This window comes from Protopterus annectens, chromosome 2.part0 (genome assembly GCF_019279795.1).
Source record: "Protopterus annectens isolate FY-2018-M chromosome 2.part0, PAN1.0, whole genome shotgun sequence".
Classification (NCBI taxonomy): Eukaryota; Metazoa; Chordata; order Ceratodontiformes; family Protopteridae; genus Protopterus; species Protopterus annectens.
Window position 1 is genome coordinate 1,793,221,983 of NC_056728.1, and position 27,966 is coordinate 1,793,249,948.

Genomic DNA, 27,966 nt, shown 5'->3' on the forward strand with positions numbered 1-27,966 from the left:
ACCTAGGGTGGAGCCTGAGCTAGGAGTTTTGAGCAGGCTTGGATGTTTCAGAGTCTTGGCTGAAGACTTGCAGGAGTACTCTCCTTATTCTGATTCTGATGTGGATGATTCTACTCCTTCTGCTTCTCCTCCTGAGGATTTTTTTTTTCAGAAACTCTTCATTCCATGAGGGAGCATTTTAAGTGGGAAGGTCAGGACTTCTCTGATTCCAGGAAAAGGCTTAGGGAATTTTTGTTTTTACCCCAGCATAGGCCTTTGGCTATACCTCCTGTTTTGGATGTAGTGGAAGATGTTTTTACAGAGGCTTCTCTTAATCCTGATTCTTTGCCTCCTGCTCCTGTTAAACCGGATAGGTATTACAGGGTGCCTGAAGCTCATAAGTATCTTTTTAAGAGTCCTAGGACAGACCCAGAAACTGTTAGCCAGGGGCCTAAAGGTGTTAAGGCTTCTGTTGTCAAGAATCCGGTTCCTGCAGATAGAGGCCAGGGCCTTGGATAGATGGGGAAAGAAAGTTTATACTTCTTCCACTCTAGCTATGAGGGCTTTGAATTGCCAGTTTCACATGTTGAAATACCAAAACTATCTCCTTTCACAATTGAAGTCTAAGGTTGATGCTCTGGCGGAAGGTATTGAATGTAAAGAGTTACAAGATTTAGTACATGTTTCTGAACAGGTGGGTAAGCATTCTTTGCAATGTGGTTTTGATGCTGTACAGGCCTCGTCTAGGGTGGCTGCCACTGGGTCAGTTCTTCGCAGGCACGCCTGGCTGAGGGATCAAAATTTATCTGACCATGTTAAAACAAGGATTTTAGATGCTCCTTTACAATCTGATGTGTTGTTTGGTTCTCCTGTTGAGGCAGTTTTAAAGAAAATGGAAGACAAGGCTAAGTCTATGCAGACTGTTAAAGATTTTTTGCAGGTTCAGCCTCCAAAGTTTAGTAGAAATTGGCCTACTAAGGGGTGGACGTATCCTTCTTATGATTCCCAGTCTAGGGGTAGATCTAGACGTGGTAGGGGCAGAGCTCAGGGCTCTTTCAGGCCTAGAACAGGGAGTTCTCCTGCACAGTCTTCAGGTGAGGGCAGGGGTCAGTCCTTTCGTAAACAGACCCAATGACCTACCTTTTCAGCTGCCAGAGCCTTCTCGTCTGGCAGCACCTTTGGGAGGAAGGTTGGCACTTTTCAAAGAAAATTGGAGTTTAATTACCCAAGACAGATGGGTATTGGTTATCATACACCACGGTTACAGGTTTTATTTCCATACCTTGCCTCCTTTCAGAGGCATGCCAGACATTCCTCCTCAACAAAGAATAGAGGCTCACAAGCAAATTTCTCTGTTACTCCAACTAGGGGCCATACAGCCGGTCCCTATGCCAGAAGTGGGCCTAGGATTTTATTCTCGCCTGTTCCTAGTACCAAAGAAGGGGAACACGTGGAGACCAATTTTGGATTTATCTGTCCTCAACACTTATCTGGACATTCCCAAGTTCAAAATGTTGACGTTACAACAGCTTTTACCTCTGCTGGGCAAAGATCATTGGATGGTAACTTTGGATCTAAAGGAGGCTTACCTTCATGTTCCTATCAGACTAAGTTGCAGGAAGTATCTGCGTTTTCGAGCTGGGACTTCTCACTATCAGTTCTCTGCATTGCCCTTTGGCTTATCTACTGCCCAGAGTGTTCACGAAAGTTCTGGCTCCAGTGATAGCTTTCTTCAGGCTAAAAGGAATACAGATCTATCCTTATTTGGACGATTGCCTGATTCTGGCTCAAGGAAGGGAAGAGCTTCTTCATCATTTGGACTATGTGATAGCAGTGCTAAGATGCCTGGGGTATTCTGTGAACGAAATAAAGTCCAGTCTAGTACCCTCTCAGGAAATGTGCTTTCTGGGTGTAAGACTGAATACAGCATCCCAGATGGCCTTTTTGACCCCGGACAAACAAAAGAATCTTTCCCTTTACTTCCATCAACTATCTCTTCAGTCCGGGCTGACTGCAAGGACAGTCCTTCAAGCCTTAGGGTTCATGGCATCTTGTATTCTGGTGCTTCCCAATGCCAAACTGCATATGAGGAAGCTGCAATGGTATCTCAAAAATGTATGGACACAGCACTGCCAGGATCTGGACACTGTCATTCAAATAATACCTTGCATTCAAAAGGAATTTTTGTGGTGGGCTCAGGAATGTCACCTAAACAAGGGACTCTCTGTGACCCGGCCAGAGGCGAGTCAGATTTTAACGACAGATGCCTCAGACAAAGCTTGGGAGCTCATCTAAATGGAAAGTGGATACAAGACAAGTGGCCTGCCAGACTACAACATCTACATATCAACCTGAAGGAGATGTTAGCGGTCCAGTTTGCATTAATAGCTTTCAAGGATTTACTTCTTCCAGGGCAGGTGTTGATTCTAACAGACAACACAACTGTCATGTGGTACATCAACAAGCAAGGGGAACACATTCTTATCCTCTATGCAGGCAAGCAATGATTTTGTGGGAGACTGCTCTCAGTTTACAGCTCAATCTTCAGGCAAGGTTTCTGCCGAGCACAGAACTCCTTAGCAGATGTGTTGAGCAGACAAATTATGGATCCCCACGAGTGGAAATTGGATCCTCATGTATTTCAGAAATTGACAGTGTCATGGGGAACTCCAGACATAGATCTGTTCGCTTCTCCACTAAACCATCAGCTGCCAAAGTTTTGCGAAAAGGTTTCATCCCACAGCTTGGAAAGTGGATGCTCTTTCTTTCAATTGGAGCAATCTTCATGTGTATGCCTTTCCACCTCTGCCTCTCCTCCCAAAGGTACTTCTAAAGGTCAGACAGGACAAGCCAAGGATGATTTTAATAGCTCCAGATTGGCCTCGACAGCACTGGTACCCATTACTAAGAAGTCTGGTACGGAAGCCTCCATGGCCTTTGCCTTCGATTCCACACCTGTTGTCCCAGGAGGACAGTCATTTGCTCAATGTCAAACTTCACTCTCTTCACCTAACAGCCTGGCATATTCTGTTTTGAACCATAGAGGGTCTCAACTTCCACAACAAGTTTTGAATGTGATTTTGGAAGCTAGAAGGCCTAGTACAAGGAAAGTGTACGCAGATAAATGGAAGAGATTTTTATTTTGGAGTGCAGCAAAGGATTTTGATGTTTCTGAGCCTAATTTAAGTGTGGCTCTTCAATATCTTACTGAGTTACTGAACAAAGGTTTGTCCTTCTCTTCTATTAAGGTTCATGCTGCAGCAATTTCAGCTCACTATGACTGTGACCCACCATTGTTTTCTCATCCTTTGTTCAAGCAATTTCTTAGAGGGGCAAAGAATATAAGACCCCCACGTAGAGCTCCTACTCCTGCTTGGGATCTCAATTTTGTGTTGGAGAAACTCACTCTACAACCTTTTGAGCCTGCAGCTACTACTGAGTTGAAATATTTATCATGGAAGACTGCCTTTTGTTGGCCATTACCTCTGCAAGAAGGGTTTCTGAATTACAGGCCCTTATGGCGGTTGAGCCTTTCTTAATTTTCCATAAGGATAGGGTATCTTTACGTACTAATCCTTCCTTTATGCCTAAAGTGGTTTCTAGTGTGGCTTTAAACCAAACTATTCATTTGCCTACTTTTTATGCAAATCCCCAAGTTGCGATATTATTTGGACAGAACTAAAGGGTTCAGGCAGTCTCAGCAGTTATTTGTTTCTTTTGCTTTGAGTTCTCAGGGCAAGCCTGTGTCAAAACAAACTATTTCTAAGTGGATTGGGTTTTGCATTGCTTTCTGTTATTCCCATCATGGCAAGGAGATTCCAGCTGGGATTAGGCCTCATTCCACTAGGGCTACTGCCACTTGACAGCTTTTTGAGGGGTGGCAACCAAGGATATTCTGGAGGCAGCTACTTGGAGTTCAGTGCATACTTTCTCTAGGCATTATCACCTACCACTTTACTCTAAATCCAGGGCTGGTTTTGCCACTGCTGTTTTGCAGGGCATTTTGGCAGCTCCTTCTTCCTTATAGTTTGGCCATCCTCCCTTACCTCTGCTTTGGGATTCTACCCAAGTGTAAGGACTGCAGCAATGTGAGATGAAGAACATAGTACAGTTTTGTACCTACCATAAATGTAGATGTTCGAAGATCCACATTGCTGCAGTCCAATTTACCTCCTCCTTCCCCTCTGTAGTTAGAGGTGGTTGTGTGGGTTGGGTTGTAAATATTGTGTATATTGTATATATTGTACATATAATTAGTGCAAGGGTGGTTGATTGTTTGTTTGCTGTCTTTTGGTTTTGACCTTTATTTTTAGGGTCTTCTGACATCTGGGGCAAGAAAAGACTAAGGATATGACGTCGGTCATGCGCATTTGTACCCTGACGTCCTGATGTCAGTCAAATGCGCCTTGACCGACGTCAGCCTTATACTTTGATATTCGGGCCGACCGAGGACAGCGGACTACCCAAGTGTAAGGACTGCAGCAATGTGGATCTTCGAACATCTACATTTATGGTAGGTACAAAACTGTACTTTATCCTGAATGGAGCTTTTTGATTCAATTTAGTGTGTGTCTGTGTAAAATTAGTATTAGTTGCTAATTTCAGTGCCTTCCTTTCCTTTTTCAGTTTTTCCAGTTAAGACCTGAAGTGTTGCATTCCACTGAAAAAACTTTCATGGCTATGCTTTTTTTGTTGGCACCACCATTGGTATTCATTGTTTCAATTGCTAATAGATCGACAAATGAAAAAAATGTAAACATAAGCAGCATCTGTTAAGTCTGGCTTTGTTTAATTATTGGTACCTCTCATGATGCCTTGGATTCTTTTTGATAGCTAAATTTAGGAGACATCTTAATAAGATTGATATTTTCATTGAAAATTGCCTTAGAGTATGCTTGATGAAGCTTTTTTCCTCCTAAGGTATTGTCAAAGCTGTTACTATAGCTTTTTTCCTCCCACAGGATGGACTTTATGAATGTATTTTATGTGCCTGCTGCAGCACTAGTTGTCCCAGCTACTGGTGGAATGCTGATAAATACCTAGGTCCAGCTGTTCTCATGCAGGTAAGATATTCTTAAAGATTGCTGCTTAATAGTGTATTTTATGTTGCACAGGATCCCATATATGAGCTGATAGTGCGCTGTATACTGTGTTGTTAATCCTCCAGATTGTAGCTTTTCATAAGTGTGCACAGTGGGAGTAGGTTGTTACAAATTATAATTTAGTTGAATCCATATGAAGTATGCTGCTAAAATAGCTTCAGTCCATTCATAAAACATGAAAATTGTGTACTTTGTCAGTTTGCATGAGCAAGCAGTAGCATTGCTAGGGAAGGGTGGAGAAGGTCAACTGACCTGGATGCAAGTGTTGAGGAGAGTCATCAGCCAATCCAGATATTTACAGTCAAACCTGAAATTTCAGACTTCAGGTTTCAGATATCACAACATACGTTATTTACAGAAATGTACAAAAGTGCCATTCAACCACTTTATAATCTTTTCACAATATGCTTACATTGTTGTATCTTACCAAGACTGATCAAATTTTGGTTTAGTTATACAACCATAAATTCAATTTGGAGTGTCAGTGTGTGATTTTTAAATGTATCTAGACTAAGATCATGTTAAAGACCTCTTCCCAGATTTCTAGTTTCCTAGTTCTTTTAATTCCTTTGTCAGTTAACAGTTTATGAGCTAACAAGTGTTTAATGGCCATCTTTTTGAATTCCTGTCGTGATTGTCAGACAAGTTAGTTATTTTTTTAACTAAAACCTGAGTGCCATAGAGCGGTCTGCAGGCAGGGTATAAACTGTAGCAAGCAGTTTGATACAGTTTTAAACAAGAAATCATTTTTTTTTTTATATATAAGGATGCTGCTTTGTGATATGGGCAAAGAGCACTAGTTGAACCAACTATGCTTCTGTGAATAAGCACAGCTTCCTAATTGTAAGATGCAGTCTGTAGTTATAGCACAACAAAGCAGCAACTTCAGCATTCTTACCTGCTTTAGTTAGTTATGCAACACACTGTGAATATTCAGAGTTTGCAGAGACCCTTCAATTTTGGTGACATAAATTAAAAGTGAATTAGTACTGATCTAATACTTGACACTGCCTTCATAGTGTTTTGCCAACATGTTTATTATAAATTATTCCTTCTGTGGGACAAATATATAATCTCACTTGTGTGGTCCCCTCAGACAGAGCAGAAGCGACATTATATTAAAGTATGAATGTCCCCTTGCCCAGTCTAAAAATTTTCCCACGTAAAGCTCTTTTCAAGTGGTAGTTGAGATGTTTGCTTACACACACACACCTTTGCAGGAAGGCTGCCTTTGACTTTTCTGGAAAGGCCAAAATTTCCTAGCACCCTATCTATCCATTCCACCAAGAGCTTAACTGAAGATGATGTAGAGAAGGCTGGTGAATAATGTACTCTGGGTTAGGAGGGATGTTCTTCGTCTCACATTGCTGCAGTCATAACCTGTGGGTAGTCTGCTGTCCTCGGATGGCCCGAATACCAAAGTGTTAGGCTGGCGTCGGTCATGGTCACTCAGATCTGACGTCAGTACGCCATGGTACTAAAGCGCATGACCGACGCCATATCCCCAGTCTTTCTTGCCGCATAGTCCGAAGCAGAAGCAGCGTTTGCAAGTGCCGTTCGGCGTCCTGAAATTTTCGTATTCTGAGTTTCAGACCGAAGACCAAGTTGGGCTAAGTACCCCGTTGGGGAATATTTTTGTCTTTTCTTGCCTCAGTTAAATCCGGATGTCAGAAAAAGTTAATAATTGTATTTCTTGTGGGAAACAGATACCTCATAGGGATTACCACTCTCTCTGTATTCCTTGCTTGGGGCCTGAGCACGACGTAGTCGGGTGTCGCTTTTGCGCTAGATTTAATAAGCGCACCATTAAACGCAGGTTAGATTGTGCTAGACTTGTTTTCGGTAAGTGGTGTAACTACAACATGCCGTCGGATCCTCCGACGCCCGCTACCGCTAAGAAGCGAAAAGAAAAATCGTTGAAGTCCAAGCAGGATGAGTCGTCTGTTGCGGACGCCGGTTCTTTGGAAACTACGGTGGAATCTGTGGATCCAGCCGAGGTTTCAGCTGAATCTCAGGGGGAGCCTTTAATCTTACAGGAAGTGGCCTCTCGGGAGTTAGGTCAGGCCGAGGCGGCCTCTCAATAGTCCCTTCTTTACATAAGGTTGTTAGGCCTTCTACTTCTGTCACTAAAGCACCTTCCAAAGCCAGGCCTGGTCTTTCTGGCACAGGCGTCAGCCCTAGTTCTGCAGGTTCTGTTCCTAAAAAGCATATGCTGAAAATGGCAGAGGATTTGATTACTTTAATCAGCGGTTCTATGCCCCCTCCGGATAAGAGGCCTAGGGTGGAGCCAGAGGTGGAAGGATTGGAGCATTCCTCAGATTACTCTGAGTCTTCAGCTGAGGACATTCAGGATTTTCCTCCTTATTCTGATTCGGATGCAGAGGATTCCTGTCCTTCTGCTTCCCCTCCAGAGGATTTTTCCTTTTCTGAAACCCTGCATTCCATGAGGGAGCATTTTAAGTGGGAAGGTCAGGATTTCTCAGATTCTCAAAAGAGGCTTAGGGAATTTTTGTTTTTACCACAGCATAGGCCCTTGGCTATTCCCCCTGTTTTGGATGTTGTTCAGGATGTTTTTTCTGAGGCTTCCCTTAATCCTGATTCTTTACCTCCTGCCCCTGTCAAGCCAGACAGGTATTACAGGGTGCCAGAGGCTCATAAATATTTGTATAAGAGTCCTAGAGCTGACCCGGAAACTATTAGCCAGGGACCTAAGGGTGCCAGGGCTTCTGTTGTAAAGAATCCAGTTCCTCTGGATAAAGATTCTAGAGCTTTGGATAGGTGGGGTAAAAAAGTGTATACCTCCTCCACTCTAGCGATGAGGGCTTTAAATTGCCAGTTTCATATGCTGAAGTACCAGAATTTTCTCTTAAGTCAGTTGAAATCTAAGGTAGATGCTTTAGCTGAGGGTATAGAGTGTAAGGAATTGCAGGATTTAGTTCATGCCTCTGATCAGGTAGGTAAGCATTCTTTGCAGTGTGGCTTTGATGCTCTTCAGGCTTCTTCCAGGGTGGCTGCCACTGGTTCAGTTATTCGTAGGCACGCCTGGCTTAAGGATCAGAATTTGTCAGAGCATGTTAAAGCTCGAATTTTGGATGCTCCCCTTCAATCTGAAGTTCTGTTTGGTTCCCTGTGGAGTCGGTTTTGAAGAAAATGGAAGACAAAGCTAAGTCCATGCAGACAGTTAAGGAATTTTTACAGGTGCAGCCCCCTAAGTTTAGCAGAAATTGGCCTGCAAAGGGATGGGCTTATCCTTCTTCTGATTTACAGTCTAGGGGCAGATCTAGACGTGGTAGGGGCAGAGCTCATGCTCAGGGTTCTTTCAGACCTAGGACGTGGAGTTCCCCTGCACAATCTTCCGGTGAGGGCAGGGGTCAGCCTTTTCGTAAACAGACCCAATGACCTGTATCTCCAGCTGGCAGCTCCTCTAGGAGGAAAGTTGGCACTTTTCAAGCAAAATTGGCTTTTAGTCACCCAGAACAAATGGGTGTTGGACATTATAGATCGAGGCTACAAGTTTTATTTTCACACCTTGCCTCCTTTCAAAGGCATGCCAGACGTTCCTCCTCAGCAAAAGCTGGAGGCTCACAAGCAGATTTTTTTACTTTTAAAAATGGGGGCTATCCAGGGGGTCCCTCCGTCAGAAGTAGGCCTAGGATTTTATTCTCTCCTGTTCCTTGTGCCAAAGAAAGGAAACACTTGGAGGCCAATTCTGGATTTGTCTATTCTCAACACATACCTAGACATTCCAAAATTCAAGATGTTAACTTTGCAGCAACTTCTACCTCTGCTAGGCAAAGACCACTGGATGGTAACTCTGGATCTCAAAGAGGCTTATCTTCACATTCCTATCAGGCCCAGCTGCAGGAGGTTCCTGCGTTTTCGGGCTGGTACTTTTCATTATCAGTTCTCTGCATTGCCCTTTGGCTTATCTACTGCGCCCAGGGTGTTCACAAAGGTCCTGGCTCCTGTGATAGCCTTCTTAAGACTAAGAGGAATACAAATTTATCCTTATCTGGACGATTGCCTGATTCTTGCTCAAGACAAAGTCAAGTTACTTCAGCATCTACAGTATGTTATGGCAGTGTTAAGGTGCCTAGGGTATTCTGTGAACGAAACAAAGTCCAGTCTAGTACCCTCTCAGGACATGTGCTTTCTGGGTGTGAGACTGAATACAGCCTCTCAGATGGCTTTTCTGACCCCGGACAAACAAAGAAATCTTCCCCTTTACTTCCAGCAATTATCCCTACTGTCCAGGCTGACTGCAAGGACAGTCCTTCAAGCCTTGGGGTTCATGGCATCTTGTATTCTGGTACTTCCCAATGCCAAACTACATATGAGGAAGCTACAATGATATCTCAAAAGTGTATGGACTCAACACTGACACGATTTGGACACTGTCATTCAGATAATACCTTGCATCCAAAGGGAATTTGTGTGGTGGGCTCAGGAATGTCACCTAAACAAGGGATTCTCTGTGACCCGACCAGAGGCGAGTCAGATCTTAACGACAGATGCCTCAGACATGGCTTGGGGAGCACACTTCAATGGGAAATGGATTCAAGACACGTGGCCTCCCAGACTACAGCATTTGCATATCAACATGAAGGAGATGTTAGCAGTCTAATTTGCGCTGATGGCTTTCAAGGATCTATTTCAACCAGGACAGGTGTTGATTCAAACAGACAACACAACAGTCATGTGGTACATCAACAAGCAAGGGGGAACCCATTCATACCCTCTTTGCAGACAAGCTATGATTTTGTGGGAGACTGCTCTGAGTTTGCACCTCACTCTTCAAGCAAGGTTTCTGCCAGGAGCACAGAACTCCTTAGCAGATGTTTTGAGCAGACAGATGGTGGATCCCCACGAGTGGAAATTGGATCCTCATGTATTTCAACAGTTAACAGTGGCTTGGGGGACTCCAGACATAGATCTGTTCGCTTCTCCACTAAATTTCCAACTGCCAAAGTTTTGCACAAAGATGTTTCACCCAAAAGCTTGGAAAGTGGATGCTCTATCTTTCAGTTGGAACAACCTTCACGTCTATGCCTTTCCTCCTCTGCCTGTCCTTCCCAAGGTGCTCTTGAAGGTCAGACAGGACAAGCCTTGCATGATTCTAATAGCTCCAGATTGGCCACGTCAGCACTGGTACTCTCTGCTGAGGAGTTTAGTACGGGAGCCTCCTTGGCCTTTGCCATCAATTCCACACCTTTTGTCCCAGGCAAGCAATCATTTCCTCAATGTCAGGATACAGTCCCTGCATCTGACAGCCTGGCATATTCTGTTCTAGACCCTGGGGGGTCGCAGCTTCCCCAACAAGTTTTGAATGTCATTTTGGAAGCCAGACAGCCTAGTACAAGGAAAGATTATGCTGATAAATGGAGGAGATTTTTTCTTTGGAGCACAACAAAGAGCTTTGATGTTTCAGTGCCTAATTTGAGTGTTACACTTCAGTATCTTACAGAATTATTAGACAAGGGTTTGTCTTTCTCCTCTGTAAAAGTTCATGCTGCAGCCATTTCTGCTCACTATGACTGTGACCCACCATTATTCTCTCACCCTTTGTTTAAACAATTTCTTAGAGGGGCAAAGAACATAAGACCCCCACGTAGAGCTCCTACTCCTTCCTGGGATCTCAATTTTGTGTTGGAAAAGCTCACTTTACCTCCTTTTGAACCTGCAGCTACATCTGAGTTGAAGTTTTTGTCTTGGAAGACTGCTTTTTTGTTGGCCATTATGTCTGCTAGGAGGGTATCTGAATTACAGGCTCTAATGGCAGTTGAACCCTTCCTGATATTTCTTAAGGATAGGGTATCCCTGCGTACTAATCCTACTTTTATGCCTAAAGTTGTTTCTAATGTGGCCTTAAACCAATCTATTCATTTGCCTACTTTTTATGCTGATCCCCAAAATAAAGGGGAAAAAATTTTGCACTCTTTGGATATTCACAGGCAGTTACGTTATTATTTGAGCAGAACTAAAGGGTTCAGGCAGTCTCAACAGTTATTCATTTCTTTTGACTTGGGTTCACAAGGAAAACCTGTTTCAAAACAAACTATTTCTAAGTGGATTGGTCATTGTATTGCTTTTTGTTATTCTCATCGTGGAAAGGATGTTCCGGCTGGAATCAGACCTCATTCCACTAGGGCGACTGCCACTTCTACTGCCTTTTTAAGGGGAGTAGCTGCTAAGGATATTTTGGAGGCAGCTACTTGGAGTTCAGTGCACACTTTTTCTAAACATTACCATCTCCCTCTTTATTCCAAATCTAGGGCTGGGTTTGCCACTGCAGTTTTACAGGGCATGTTAGCAGCTCCTAATGCTTTCTGATTTTGCCAACCTCCCTTAACTTTGCTTTGGGATTCTACCCACAGGTTATGACTGCAGCAATGTGAGACGAAGAACATAGTACAGTTTTGTACCTACCATAAATGTAGATGTTCGAGGATCCACATTGCTGCAGTCCAATTTTCCCTCCCTTCTTCCCCTCTGTAGTTTGGGGTTGCTGTGTTGCTTTTGGGGTAATTATTTTTTCTATATTGGTGATTGGGTATTTTTCTATTTTTGGCTATGGCCTTTCTTTTTTAGGCCTTCTGACATCTGGGGCAAGAAAGACTGAGGATATGGCGTCGGTCATGCGCTTTAGTACCACGGCGTACTGACGTCAGATCTGAGCGACCATGACCGACGCCAGCCTAACACTTTGGTATTCGGGCCGACCGAGGACAGCGGACTACCCACAGGTTATGACTGCAGCAATGTGGATCCTCGAACATCTACATTTATGGTAGGTACAAAACTGTACTTTGTCTGGTACCTCTTCAGACCTGGCACCCTCTGGTATGGGAGTTGATCCTTCCCTCACTTCCCCGGTTTTTCCTCCTCTGACTTTATCTGAAGCATTAGAGTTCTTGGCTCCAAGATGCCCAACACCGACTGTATCTGTTCTGGAGACATCCCTATTCTTCAGAACAGGTTCTTCAGAGGTCTTCAGTTCATTCATATTTGGAAGCCTCACAGAGCAGAGTTTGCTCTTGGGGTGGGGGGTGAGTCGAAACTATTTTTTCAGAGCCATCTCTGCACCTTAGGGCTTCTGCACTGATCAGCTCGGCTCCAGCTTCGGTCTCGGAGGCAATCTCTTCGGAGCGGGGAGTGACCACAGTTCCAAGGCAGTATTTCTCTGATGTCCTTCAAGGATGCATCTGCAGTCCTAACAAATGGGTTGTCCTGTCCTCTGGCAGCCCTTCGGTCGGCCGGATTCCAAAGTCTGGGTCTGGCCTCGGCTGATGTCGCACTTCACCCGACGTCATAGCTGCAGTTCTTCGGGTATAAAGGTATCAGCCGACGCCATTTTCCTCAGTCTTTCTTGCCGCGTGGCGCCCGAAGCAGAAGCTGTTCGCAAGTGCCGGTCGGTCAGAACCAGAGATTACTACTACCGAAGACTTCTGAAAAGCTAAGTACCCCGTTGGGGACTCATTCTTGCCTCAGCCGATGTCAGAAAAAGTGAATAACTGTTTAACTTGTGGGAAACAAATACCTCATAAAGATTTCCACTCTTACTGCCTACCTTGTTTAGGCCCAGACCACGACGTAGCAGCTTGTCTAGCCTGTGCTTCTTTCAACCGACGGACACTTAGACGTCGGTCGGAATTTGCTGAGGAGTTTTTCGGCTCCGCTTTTGCTTACAACATGCCGTCGGAAACTCCGACTTCGCAATTAACTAAAAAGCGCAAGGAAAAGGACCGACACTCGCGGTCCGCGGTTTCGGCCGAAACCGCGGTTAAGTCAACCGCGAGTGTCTCTGTTTCGGCTGAAACAGAGTCCTCGGTCCTTCCTTCGGCCGAAAACTTGCCTCCTACCGAGGCCTCATCCAGCATGGCTGAATCTGCTACTGAAATCCCACCTGCTCTTGCAGGTTCACAGGATTTATCTGATACTATTCCTTTAGATATATCTACTCCTGCACGTGGAGCTGCTAGGCCCCCTGCATCCATGTCGATTAAGGCTTTTGCCAGGGCTAAAGCAGCAAAATCAACCAAGAATGTGCCTGCTAAGACCCCCTCTCACAGGACTAGCTCTAGTACTCAAATGCTTAGTCTAGCAGAGGATCTTATTTCTTTGATCCGGGGATCCCAACCTCACCCTGACAGGGTCTCTCACCCACCTCACCCTGACAGGGCCTCTCACCCACCTCCAGACAAGAGGCCTAGAGCAGAGCCCCCTGAGCCAGTTTCTTCAGATTACTCCTCTGATGATTCAGAAAATACAAACCCTCCAGAGGGCCCTTATTCTCCTTATGAGGACTCTGATGCAGAAGACTCCATTCCTTCTGCCTCTCCTCCTGAGGAATTTTCTTTTGGGGAAACCTTGCATGCTATGAGGGAACAATTTCAATGGCAGGGCCAGGATTTTTCAGACTCTAGGAAAAGGCTTAGGACCTTTTTGCATTTGCCACAGCATAGGCCTTTAGCCATTCCTCCAGTACTTACTGTTGTGGATGATGCATTTAATGATGCTTGTACTGCTCCTGATTCTCTTCCTCCGGCCCCTGCTAAGCCTGACAGGTACTACAGGGTTCCGGACACACATTATCATTTGTATAAGGCTCCTTTTGCAGATCCTGAAACTATTTCTCAGGGACCCAAGGCAGTAGCAGCTACCTCTGCCAAAAACCCCCTCCCCTCTGAAAGGGAATCTAGGGCCTTAGAGAGATGGGGTAAAAAAGTTTACACTTCTGCTACTCTTTCGGCTAGGGCCTTAAACTGTCAATTCCACATGATTCAGTATCAGGAATTTATGTTAGATCAGTTAACTAAACAACTGTCCTCGCCTGAACCATTAGACAAAAAATCTCTTCAGGAAATGGTACATAACATTCAGCAGGTTAGTAATCATTCCTTAAAATGCGGCTATGATGCACTGGAGGCTTCCTTTAGATCAGCTATGACTGGTACAGTGATCAGAAGGCATACATGGTTAAAAGAGCAGTCCTTACCAGACCATGTTAAAGCAAAGCTCCTAGATGCTCCCATGGATAAGCTCAATTTGTTTGGCTCCCCTGCACAGCAGGTGCTGAAGAAGGTGGAAGAGAAAGCAAAATCTGTCCAGTCAAGGATTTCTTACAGGTCCAGCCTCCAAGGTTTAGTAGGAACTGGCCTTCCAAGAATTGGTCCTTTCCAGACACCATCAGAGCACAAAGAGGCAGGAATAGGTGCACAAGAGGCAGGGGTCAATCCAGAGGTGCCTACAGGGGACGTCAGTGGCAGCCTAACAACCAGCGAAGTACTGCCACAGATCCAGCCACTTCTACAGGACAATCACAGTGACTTGGCTCTGAGACCGCCTACCAGGGAACAACTAGAAGCACCCTTAGGCGGAAAGCTAGCCTTATTTTCGGAAAACTGGCATCACATCACAGGAGACAAATGGATTTTACAGACAATAGACCAAGGTTACAGGTTTCGCTTCCATACTCTACCAAGGAAGAGAGGAATGCCAAACCTACCTCCAAATCAAAAGACAAAGGCTCTAGAACAAATAGACCACTTATTAAGGATGGGAGCTATAGAAAAGGTACCGTCTATGGAACAAGGGCAAGGATTTTACTCCAGACTTTTTCTGGTGCCAAGAAAAGAAAACCAATGGAGACCTATTCTCGACCTGTCCGCTCTAAACACATATCTCATTGTTCCAAAATTCAAAATGCTGACCCTACAGCAGCTTCTTCCCATGCTGGGCAAGGAGTCTTGGCTGGTAACTCTAGATCTCAAGGAGGCATACCTGCACGTCCCCATACGACCAAATTGCAGAAGATACCTCAGATTTCTTGCAGGATCAGAGCATTATCAATTCTCAGCATTGCCCTTTGGCTTATCTACTGTCCCCAGAGTATTCACGAAATGCCTGGCATCAGTAATTGCTCATTGCAGGCTTCAGGGAATTCAAATTTACCCTTACCTGGACGACTGCCTGTTACAAGCGGACAACAAAACAAATTAGCAAAAGATTTGAAAAGGTCATTCATCTACTACAAGCCTTGGGATACACAGTCAATTTAAAAAAGTCAAGACTGATGCCATCCCAAAGGATAACTTTCTTGGGTGCAGAACTGGGCACATCAAATCAAATGGCATCCTCACAGCAGAAAAGCAGAAGCACCTTCCTCTCTATTTCATGGCATTAACAAAGCAGAACCAGCTAACAGCAAGGAAAGTCCTGCAAGCCCTGGGTTACATGGCATCCTGCATAATATTGATTCCACATGCCAGACTACATATGAGGAAGTTGCAATGGTACCTAAGGAATTTATGGTCTCAGCACAAGCACAGCCTAGAAACCCAAATTCCAATAATTCCATGCCTGAAGCAAGAATTCCAATGGTGGGCTCAGGCCTGTCAATTGAACAAGGGACTGCCCTTCCACAGCCCTCAACCAAGCCAGACTATCACCACGGACGCCTCAGACCTCAGTTGGGGGGCACACATGCTGGACAAGTGCATACAAGGCTTATGGACTCAAGACCAGCTGAACCTACACATAAATCAAAAGGAGATGCTGGCAGTAAAACTGGCAATTCAGACATTCAAACCGTTTCTTCGACAGGGTCAATTGCTGATAAGGACGGACAACACCACAGTTATGTGGTACATCAACAAACAGGGAGGCACACATTCATACCCTCTATGCCGGATGGCAGTGGACCTCTGGAATGTGGCCCTGAGCTTCAACATTCAGCTACAGGCAGTATTTGTACCAGGGAAAGAAAATATACTAGCAGACATCCTAAGCAGAACTACCACGGATGCCCACGAATGGATGCTACATCCAGACATCTTCAAATCCATTACAAGGAAATGGGGACTACCAGAAATAGACTTATTCGCATCCCCACACAACCACCAATTGAAAAAATTCTGCACAAGGGCATACCACCCACTTGCTTGGAAGGTGGACTCCCTATCTTTCAGTTGGAAAAACCTGACAGCATATGCATTCCCACCTCTTCCTTTGATGCACAAGGTGCTATTGAAGATCAAAGAAGACCGGCCAAGGATCATCCTGATAGCTCCAGACTGGCCGAGGCAGCATTGGTTCCCATTACTGAGGAGTATGTCTCGGGAACAAATATGGCCTCTGCCCCTAGTTCCCTTACTGCTAACACAGAACAACTTCAAAACCCTGCATCCAAACCTAAAAACGCTGCAGCTAACTGCCTGGAGCATTGCATAAGACAAAATAACCCAGATTTATCTCAAAGGGTTAAAGACATTATCTTGGAGGCTCGCAGACCCTCAACAAGGAAAACGTATTCAGCAAAATGGAAAAGATATCTCATTTGGAGTGCAGCAAAAGAAGAAAATGTGTCACTGGTAAACATAGCTAACATCCTGGAATACTTGGCAGAACTTTTCCACAATGGCCTGTCCTATTCTTCCATTAAGATTCATGCATCAGCTATTTCAGCAGAATACAACATGGATCCTCCAGTCTTCTCACATCCTCTACTCAGGCAGTTTCTGAGAGGAAAACCACCAAGGAAGCCACCATTGCCTGCTTGGGACTTGAACTTTGTGCTAGAAAAGTTGACACTCCCTCCTTTTGAGCCAGCAGCAACAGCAGAATTACAGTACTTATCATGGAAAACTGCTTTCCTGCTTGCAATCACTTCAGCAAGAAGAGTTTCTGAATTACAGGCATTAATGGCAGTACAGCCCTTCCTGATCTTCCATCAAGATAGTGTCCATGAGAACTAATCCTACTTTTATGCCAAAGGTGGTCTCCAGGGTATATTTAAACCAAGCTATCCACCTGCCTACATTCTTCCCCAACCCACAGAACAGGGGAGAAAGACTATTACATACCTTGGATGTACATAGACAATTGCGCTACTACCTGGACAGAACCAAGAGCAATAGAAAAACTGACCAGTTACTGGTAGCATATGCAACAGGAATGGAAGGAAAAGCAATTTCAAAACAGACAGTCTCTAAGTGGATAGAAAATTGCATTAGATTTTGTTACTCTTACCATGGGAAGACAACTCCAGAAAACATCAGACCTCACTCCACAAGGGCTACAGCCACTACTACAGCTTTTTTACGAGGAGTGGCTACCAAAGACATTTTAGAGGCTGCTACTTGGAGCTCCGTGCATACATTTGCCAAGCATTATAATCTACCCTTATACTCCAGATCCCGAGCAGGTTTTGCCACTGCTGTTTTGCAAGGGATCTTAACTACACCATAATCTTATTATTACCTCCTCACCCAGTTTGGCTATGGTATTCTACCCATTTGTTAGGACTGCAGATGCATCCTTGAAGGACATAGTACAGTTTTGTACCTACCATAAATGTAGATGTCCGAGAGGTATGCATCTGCAGTCAGGATTACCCTCCCTCCTTCGCCTCTGTGGTACTCCTAGGGTATTTGCCCATCTTCTAGCTAGCTGGGGGAATCTATTATGGTGTATTTGTTTGTATATATGTACATACATGTTTATTTTTATTTGCTCTCTGTTATTTGGAAACTTTTACATTTATCCAAATTTAGCCTTCCTAGAGGGCACCTGGCATCTGGGGCAAGAAACACTGAGGAAAATGGCGTCGGCTGATACCTTTATACCCGAAGAACTGCAGCTATGACGTCGGGTGAAGTACGACATCAGCCGAGGCCAGACCCAGACTTTGGAATCCGGCCGACCGAAGGGCTGCCTGAGGACAGGACAACCCATTTGTTAGGACTGCAGATGCATACCTCTCAGACATCTACATTTATGGTTGGTACAAAACTGTACTTTCTGGGCTCTCTTCCTTCTTCTGGGGCTCCAGATTTCGAGACCATGGAGAGAGTCCTGACCGTCACAGTCAGACAGTTGGCCTCTTCCACTTCAGAGCCATGTTCCTTTCCTTCTCACGCCCAGATATTCAGCCTCCACTCCCCCTGAGTCAGCAAGTGCCAACGCCGCAGAGGTCCCTGATAGCGGTTCTCCCTCTTCTGATACCTCTCAGGATCAGCCCACTGAGGAGGTCCCTAAGAAGAGACACTGCAAGAAGCACTTGAATTCCCCAGAGGAATCTATCACCAAAGACATCGACTTTGATGAAGGGGAGGGATCTCAAGATTACCCCCGATGATGTCTCCTTTGGAGACATCTTGGAAATATTGAAACAGATGAGTGACTGTAAGTCCCAAAATCCCTTTTCTGAGGAGACTGTGTACCTGCAGGTCTTCGGCACTCAACCTTCTGCCATTTAGGTACTCCACCTGCAGACAAGCTCATTTCAGTTGATCTCTAGGGGTGTGGAAGGCCCCTGATACTATCGAGCCTATCCTCAGGAGACTTGACAGAATTCTGTCCACCCCAGAAGACAAACAGCTGTTGATGCCATGGTCGTGGCAGCAGCTGCAGTAAAGGAACTGGCCAGAGAGAGTGCCTCTATCCATCCACCCAACAGAGAGTATCTGGTGAAGGATTTGTTTGGGAAGCAGGTCTATGCATGAGTGACCTTTGCCTTAAGGTCCTTGAATTTCTTTGCACACTTTACCAGACTTCAAAGGAGTTAATTGGATACCCTTGCAGGAACTGTTTTTGAGGATGTCCAAGAAAAGGTGGCTTCCCAGTTGGGCTACCTTGGAGTCTGTATCAAATTTGTCTGAGGCTCGTCGCTCATGCAGCCGAAGGGACCACCAGAGCAAGCAGGTTCAGGCACTGCCATTAGGAGACATGCCTGGATGCATCTATGTGATGTTGTGGAGCCATTTAAGTCTTCATTTCTCAATGATCCTTTGATGGATCATCACTATTTAGCTCAAAAGTAATAAAAAACTTTATCCAGGTGTGAAAAAGATGGAAATATCCTTTCTGCTGTAGGTGTATGTTTTTCCACTCCTCAGTGACCATTCTGTAGAAATCAGAGAAGCAGTGGCTTCCGAGACTGGAAAAACTCCCTTATTAGCCTCAACCAAAAGTTGAGATCCCTCATCAAAACCTCCAAAGCTAGCTATGAAGGCAGAATTGCAGCACGCACTAAAAAACACAAAGCCTTCTATAGTTATATCAAGAATCTCCACAGCAATACCCAGGTTTGCTCTGAGTTACCGAATAACGGTGGTACTTATACTGAGCCAACAGATATTGCCAACATACTGGCTGACAGATTCAGTGCCAAATTTACCCCCCCCCCCCCAAAGGACCAATCACAATACCAGAGGAATGCCAGGCACCCAGATTTACTGCAGTACAGGTTAAAGCTGCATTGTCCAAGGCCAAGAATACATCTTCCATGGGACCCGACAATATCCCTGAATGTGTTTTACACGAACTACAAAGTGAACTGGCACCACATCTGTGTGCCGGTATACATGCATTTGAGTGAACGGCCGATGTCCGAATGCGAACATGTCGAAAGCAGAATCCGAAGATCGCAAAATGTCGAATCTGCAGATGCTGAACCCGGAATTACAGAATGCTGGCCAGGCTACTATTCCCCCCTCTCGACCCGTGGTAGCACTTGTTGCGGTGGTTGTGCGATCAGGAATTTCAAATTCAATGTTGCGTGCGACATTACGAGCGTTCGTGTCTACGAGTTTCGACATTATGGTTCAGAATTACGACTGATCGACATTCGGTCACACTACCAAATGTATGTATTCCCGGTGTGCCCTTTTCAGTCACAGCCTCATCTCCTCAGGCTTTGTCCCTACAGCATGGCACACTGCTACAGTCATCCCTCTCCATAAAGGGGGGGAGCAACTACAGATCCTGGGAATTATCGCTCAATTAGCCTGACGAGTCTGATATGTAAGGCTATGGAGCACATCATCATGGACCTAATTAAAAAGGATATAGGGAATCTCCAAACTCTAGATACCACACAGTTTGGTTTTGTGAAAGGTAGATCATGCCTGCTCAACCTGGTTGACTACTTTGAGTCAGTCACCAGAGCTGTGGATGAGGGCAAGGCAGTTCATACAGCCCATCTCTATCTGGCCAAGGCCTTTGATACCATTCTCCACTCGGGAATTATTGATATTCACCAAACTAGGCATCAACTCCTATATCACTAGGTGGGTTGCAAATTGGCTCACAGATGGAGCCCACAGTGTGAAAGTAGCAGACTCCAAGTCAGACTGCCAACCAGTTACGAGTGGAGTCCCACAGGGATTGGCCCTGGGTCCTCTCCTGTTTGGCATCTACTTCTCAGAAGTTCAGGCCAACACGGAGAGACTCTGGCTGACCAAGTTCACAGATGACTGCAAGCTGGGAGCCAATATTAACTCCCCAAGTGATGTAGACATTCTACAGAAAGACCTCACTGGGACCAATGACTGGTGTCGAAACCATGGCCTTAAGCTTAATGCCAAGAAATGCGTCATCATCCCCTTTGGGAAAAACTCTGTTCCCACTAATTACCACATCGATGGGAGCCCACTGAACACTGAAGGCGTTCTAAGAGATCTAGGGACACAGGTTGACAGCAACCTCTCCTTCAACCACCACATTGCCACTGTGGTCAGAAAGTCCTATGTGGCACAACTCATTCCCAAGGGTTTTGCATCCAGGAAGAAAGAGGTCATCATCTCTCTCTCTACGCTTCCCTCATTACGCCAGTCATTAAGTATAATGCCCCATTTCGCATGTACCTCACTAGACACATGCAACAGCTGGAAAGGCCACAGAAGTACCTCACAAAGAGGATCCTAGGCCTTAAACACATGTCCTGCACGGACAGACTCAAAAAAAACACCAGCTATTCTCTCTCTCATAAGTCTACTTGGAGGCAATCTCTGCTTGACTTACAAAGCCATGTCTGAGCAGCACTGTTAGAAATGTTACATCTAAAGAAATCCCAATCCCTCCACACCACACACTGAGACCTCATCCTCATTACCACAAGCAAAAGAAAATCCTGGAGGGACAGGTTCATAATCCAGAGACTGCCCATGCTCTGGAATAGACTTCCCATACATGTCAAGCAGAGCACCTCGCTGGCCCTCTTCAAGAGAAATCTTGATGAGTGGATGGGAAATAGAAAGTTCACCCCAGGGATCACTCCCGACTCTACTTGATAGAGGCACTGGAAACTAATAGATGGCACGATGCCAGGGCGCTTCTGTGGGCTAGGCTTGTAAAGGCTGTAGGGCCATTAGCCTAGTACTCACTTATGAACCTAAAATGTTCCAAGGGTCTTTAAAGTGCACACATGGAGGCAGTTCCCCCAGGGGCACAGGGGAGAACTTTAATGGTAGATGCCATCCGTGCGGCAGAGGTGACCTGCAAAACTAGGGTTTCAGTGATGTTCTTCGTGTTTCATTGTTGCAGTCATCTTATTTGGGTTTATCTGCTTGCAGTAGCCCTCAGTCAGCTTGACTAACAAAGTTTTGGGTCCTGCGTAGGTTGCTGTCTCTTCTTCCATGGTGTCAGGTAGTCAGGGGTATAAAACATGCAGCAGACGCCATTTCATCAGTCTGCCTTGCCGTGCGGTGCCAGAAGCAGTTCACAAGTGCCGGTCGACCGACTCCTGAAATTTTCGTTGAGTTTCAGAACTGAAGCCTTCAACTAAAAGCTAAGTACCTTGTTGGGGAAACTTTTTCTTGCTGTAAACCGATGTCAGTAAAAGTAAATAATTGCATTTCTTGTGGAAAGCAAATACCTCATAAAGATTTTCATTCGTACTGCATTCCTTGCCCTAGGCCCTGACCACAACGTGCCTCGCTGTCGGTTTTGTGCCTTATATATTTTTGCTTCTAAATATTTTGGTGCTCGGTTCAATTATCCTGATGTGTCTTCAGTAAGCCATCAGACTACCGACATTTCGAAAAAACACAAAGATAAAGACAGAGACAGGCCGCCTAGGTCCAAAGCTGCTGACGATGCTTCTCCTAAGCCAGTCACCAGTTTGCCGGTACTCAGTGAGGCGCTTTCGCAGCCCCTGATAACCGCTACTTCAGATTCACAGGCCTCTACTGTGACCCGTTCGGAGTCTGGTATGCCACGAGATGCTTCAACTGTGGAACCTGCGGATGCCTCTACCTTGGGTGGGTCCGGAGCCGCTGTGCAGGCACCGGCATCTGAGGGTGTATTCAGGCCTGTTGATTTGCATATTAAACCGACGCCATCTTCTTCTTCAAGGCCTAAAACTCAAACCATGCCTAGAAAACTGATGCCCAGACTGCATGGTAAGGCCTCTATGCCTAAAAAACAAGAATGGCTGAAGACCTTATTACTTTAATTAGGGGAAGCCAGCCTTCCCCCTCTGAGACCTAGGACTGAGTTTTCTTATGATACTTTTGACCAGGATTCAGATTTTTCTGTTTCCACTGATGGCCAGGATTTACCCTTATCTACCTATGAGGATTCTGATGCTGATGACTCTATTCCCCCTCTGCTTCCTCCCCAGAGGATTTCTCTTTTGGTGAAACCTTGCATACCCTCAGGGAGCATTTTCGTTGGGAAAGTCAGGATTTCTCTGATTCTAAAAAGAGGCTTAGGGATTTCTTACTCCTGCCCCAGCATAGGCCTTTAGCCATACCTCCTGTACTAGACATTTTTGATGATGCCTTTTCGGAATCTAGCTTGGCCACTGACCCTCTACCTCCTGCTCCCAGAAAACCTGATAGATATTACAGGGTCCCTGACTCTCACAATTTCCTTTTCAAAAATCCTACTGTGGATCCTAAGACCATTTCACAGGGACCCAAGGGCATTAAAGCTGCTACTGCCAAAAATCCATCCCCCTCTGATAGAAACTCCAGTGCGCTGGATAGATGGGTTAAGAAGGTATACACTTCTGCAACTTTGGCCATTATGGCCTTAAACTGCCAGTTTCATATGTTAAAGTATCAGTAGCATATTATTGGATTGCTTAAACAGAAAATGATGATTCCTGATTGTATTGAACATGAGGATTTACAGGATTTACTGCATTCAGCTGAACAAGTTGAAAAACATACTTTGGAATGTGGTTTTGATTCACTAGAGGCATCTTGCAGGGCTGCTGTAACTGGGTCTGTACTTGGAAGGCATGCTTGGCATAAGGAGCAATTCTTGCCAGATCATGTTAAAGCGAAATTACTGGATGCTCCCTTAAATCAGGACCGCCTGTTTGGCAACAAGGCAGAAGTAGATCTTAAAAAGATGGAGGAAAAAGCTAAATCTATGCAAACTGTTAAAGATTTCTTACAAGTACAACCTCCAAGGTTTAGTAGGCATTGGCCTTCCAAGAATTGGACCTTTCCTACCTCTTCCAGACCTTCTCAGTCCACCAGATCCAGTAGAACACCCAGGCTTCAGTCCCAGGGTATGCACAGGACTAAGCAGTGGGGGGGGGGGGCTCCACTTCCAAATCTGGGAGAAATATAACTCCCCCTATGGTAAACTGTCTCAATGGACTTCCTTTTAAAACTTCCAAGCACTTCTCAACTGACTGCTCCCTTGGGGGAAAAGATTGCTCTTCATGCAAAGAACTGGGAACTCATTACCCAGATAAATGGGTTTTAAATATAGTGTCCTAAGGATACAGATTTCACTTCCACATGTTAACAATACCAAGCGGGTGGCCAAATCTACCCCCAAATCAGTGGGCAGAGGCCCCAAAGCAAGTACTTTCTCTCTTAATCATAGGGGCTATTCAGTTGGTACCAGAAGAGGAAAAGGGACAAGGTTTCTACTCTAGACTTTTCCTGGTACCCAGAAAAGAAAATTCATGGCGTCCTATCCTGGACTAGTCTATTCAAGATGCTGACTCTTCACCAGTTGCTTCCTATGCTAGGCAAAGATACCTGGTTGGCAACACTAGATTTAAAGGAAGCATACCTGCACATCCCAATCAGGGAATCTTGCAGAAGATACCTACGCTTCAAAGCAGGCTACACGCACTACCAGTTCTCTGCACTGCCCTTTGGCTTATCTACTGCGCCCAGGGCATTCACAAAGTGCCTAGCTCCAGTCATTGCATTTTGCAGGCAAAGAAATATTCAAATATACCCATACCTGGACGATTGTCTAATTCAGGCAGAAAGCCAGGGCATACTTTTGAATCATCTGGCCTTTGTACAAAGAGTGCTAACTTGTCTGGGGTACACCAAAAACGAAAAAAAAATCACATCTGGTACCCTGTCAACAAATTATATTCCTGGGAGCAAGCTTGAATACAGCTTCCCAGATGGCTTTCCTCACGCCAGAGAAACAAATTAATTTGACAACCTACTTCAAACAAGTGGCCACAAAAACCCTGCTATCAGAAAAGCAAATACTACAAGCCTTGGGGTTCATGGCTTCCTGCATTCTTCTAATTCCATGTGCAAGACTGCATATGAGGTAACTACAGTGGTATCTAAACAGCCTATGGTGTCAACATTCTCAGGATCTAGAAGCAATGATCCTATCATACCTTGCCTACGCCTAATGTTCCTTTGGTGGGCAGAGGCCTGTCACCAAAACAAGGGACTACCATTCACACTACCCCCGGCTGCCCAAACCCTAACAGATGCATCAGACTATGCATGGGGGGGGCTCACCTGGCAGGGAAGTGCATTCAGGGCAAATGGAACCCAAGTCAAATGCACTTGCATATCAATCAAAAAGAAATGTTACTGTACAGAATGCTCTGACGACCTTCAAGAACCACTTTCTTCCAGGACAATTAATGGTAAAGACGGACAACACCACTGTTATATGTGGTACATAAACAAGCAGGGAGGGTACACATTCTTACCCCCCCTGCAGACTAGCCATGGCATTGTGGAACACAACCTTGAGCTGCAAACTGCATCTACAAGCTCAGTTCCTGCCAGGAAAGCTAAATACACTGGCAGATGGACTAAGCAGAAACCTCATGGACCCACATGAGTGGAAACTGGAACCAAGGATTTTCAACATGTGACAAGCAAATGGGGGAGCCCAGATATAGACCTGTTTGCCTCCCCCCAGAACTACTAGTTGGACAAATTTTGCACAAGGACTCCCCACAAACAAGCTTGGAAAGTGGATGCTCTGTCCTTCAGCTGGAAAAAACCTATCCGTTTATGCCTTTCCTCCTCTGCCAATGTTCTCCAAAGTACTACTAAAGATCAAACAGGACAGACCAAGGACGATTTTGATTGCACCAGACTGGCCATGCCAACACTGGTGTACCCCCTCTTGCGCAGTGTCACTGTTTCCTCCATGGCACTTGCCTCAGACCCCTACCCTGTTGTCTCAGCAGGAGATCCAGATTCTGCACCCTCAGCTTCAAACACTAAACCTAGCAGCCTGGCTAATTACATAATCTCTCCTTTACCATCCCTCAGTAAACCAGTGATGGGTATCATTTTAGTGGCAAGGAGGCCTAGTACTAGAAAATCTTATGCTGAAAAATGGAATACTCTGCCTGGAACCAATCTCAAGGGATGAGCACAGCAGTGCCCAGTTTACCTCAGATTTTACAATACTTAACTGCGATGCTTCACAAGGGCCTGTCTTTCTCCTCCATCAAAATTCACGCCTCCACCATTTCAGCTCATTATAACACAGAACCTCCCCTCTTCTCTCATTCACTGCCCAAGCAGTTTCCCAGAGGAGCCAAAAATTTAAGACCACCCAGGAGAGCTCCACCTCCGGCTTGGGACCGTAACTTTGTATTCGAGAAACTCACTCTTCCTCCTTTCGAGCCAGCTGATACTGCAGATTTAAAATTCCTTTCTTGGAAAACCGCTTTCCTTTTAGCAGTCGCTTTCCTTTTAGCAATCACTTCAGCAAGAAGGGTATCTGAATTACAGGCCCTTATAGCAGTGGAGCCTTTCATCATCTTTCATGCGGACAGGGTGTCCCTCAGGACCAACCCCTCTTTCATGCCTAAGGTGGTATCTAGTGTGGCCATGCCTAAGGTGGTATCTAGTGTGGCCCTCAGTCAGTCCATTCATTCGCCAACCTTTTTTTCTAATCCACAGAACAAAGGGGGAACGGATACTGCACTCCTTAGATGTGCACAGACAACTTAGATTCTACTTGGACAGGACTAAACTTCAAAGGAAATCTGAACAGCTGCTGGTGGCATTTGCTGCAAACCATTTCTAAATGGATTAGCCATTGCAGTCATTTTTGCTATAAGCACCATGCGTAGTCCCACAGAGTATCAGACCCCACTCAACCAGGGCTGCATCTACCTCTATAGCCTTTTCTCAGAGGCATCCCCACCAGGGATATCCTAGAAGCTGCTACCTGGAGTTCTGTACATACTTTCACCAAGCATTACCATTTGCCAATTTTCTCTAAATCCAGAGCAGGCTTCGCCACTGCAGTCTTGCAAGGCCTTCTAGCTGGTTCTAATGCTATCTAAATTCCTCCTCCCATCCTTAGCTTTGGGAATCTACCCAAATGTGATGACTGCAACAGTGAAACACGAAGAACATAGTGCAGTTGTGTACTCTTACCATAAATGTAGATGTTCAAGTGTATTCACTGTTACAGTCCTTGTTACCCTCCCTCCAGCCCCCTTACTTCTTTCGGCTATACCTCTACTCTCCTTTACTATGCTTAAAAGCTTTTTGGTGTATTTACTTTTTTGTTGGTGTAACCTTTGTATATTTATAGATTTAATTGCTTCCCATTAGGGGGCACCTGACATCTGGGGCAAGAAAAACTGATGCAATGGCATCAGCTGCATGTTTTATACCCCTGACGACCTGACGTCACGGAAGAAGAGACCGCAACTGATGCAGGACCCAAGACTTTTAGTCAGGCCGACTGAGGGCTACCTGCAAGCAGATAAACCCAAATGTGATGACTGCAACAGTGAATACACTCTTAACATCTACATTTATGGTAAGTGTACACAACTGTACTATTCTTTCTCTGGTAAATCCCTACTGGTGCTCCTGAACGGAGGCCTGGACCCTTATCCGTGTGCCAAAATGCCTAGCTACAAATAACATCGGATGCTTGGGTGCAGAGGATTATATCCAGAAGCTATAAAATTCCCTTTTCCCTTCCTCGTCCTGTATGCAAGACAATCCCTGGTGTTCCACCCAATCAGAGGAAATGAGCAGTTCTAGAAATCCAAAAACTTCTAGAAAAAAATCATCCAAGGAGTCCCACTAGACCAGTTAGTGTGTGTCCGGAATTTACTCAAGATACTTTTTAATGCCAAAAAAGACAGGGGACTGGAGACCAATTCTGTATCTTTGTGTACTGAACAAATCAGTTTGTCAAACCAAATTCCAGATGGTCACAGAACATTCCATTCTTCCATTTTTGGAAAAAAACGATTGAATGTGCTCAGTAGATCTTCAGGATGCATGTCATAATCCAGAAGATTCCTCCACTTCTGGGTGGAGCCAGTCTACCATTTGGTCTCATCACAACCCCCAGTGTGTTCACAAAGTGTATGGCAGTAGTAGCAACTCGCTTGAGACTGCAGGGATTCCAAGTGTTTCTGTATCCAGACAAGTGGCTCATTACTGCTGCGACCAGGCATCAGTTGATAGAAGCAAGACACCATGTACTTCATGTTTGTTTTTATCTGGGAATAACTGTAAATTACAAAAAAGCAAAATTGACCCCAACTCAGAATTTAGGAGTTTACACGGGCCCTTCTGAATACTCAAACTTCCATAGCTTCTCTTCCCCGTGTGAGATTACAGAAAATCAAGAGTTAAGATACAGAAACTAATCAGCAGCAGAAAAATAACCACTTGTCTAGTCCTTCAAGCACTGGGCTGCATGGCTGCAGCTGTATTTTTAGTTCCCTTAGTAAAATATCACATGAGGATACTACAGTGGTCGCTAATGTCTTAGTGGTCAGTGTTACACCAACCCATGTCTGACCTGATTTTGATCACCAATCGTTGCAGAAAATATTTAGCTTGGTGGATACATTCTGAAGACATTTTTCTAGGCCATCCAT

General features: G+C 45.0%; 1 protein-coding gene across 1 annotated transcript in view; it reads left to right on the plus strand.

Annotated features, from left to right (window-relative positions):
* Positions 1-27,966, plus strand: part of SDHB (succinate dehydrogenase complex iron sulfur subunit B) — a 681,600-nt gene that overhangs the window by 405,391 nt on the left and 248,243 nt on the right. Inside the window, exon 10 of the mRNA XM_044061824.1 lies at positions 4,941-5,042. Coding sequence (XP_043917759.1) covers positions 4,941-5,042 — 102 coding nt within the window. The remainder of the gene's footprint in view (positions 1-4,940; positions 5,043-27,966) is intronic.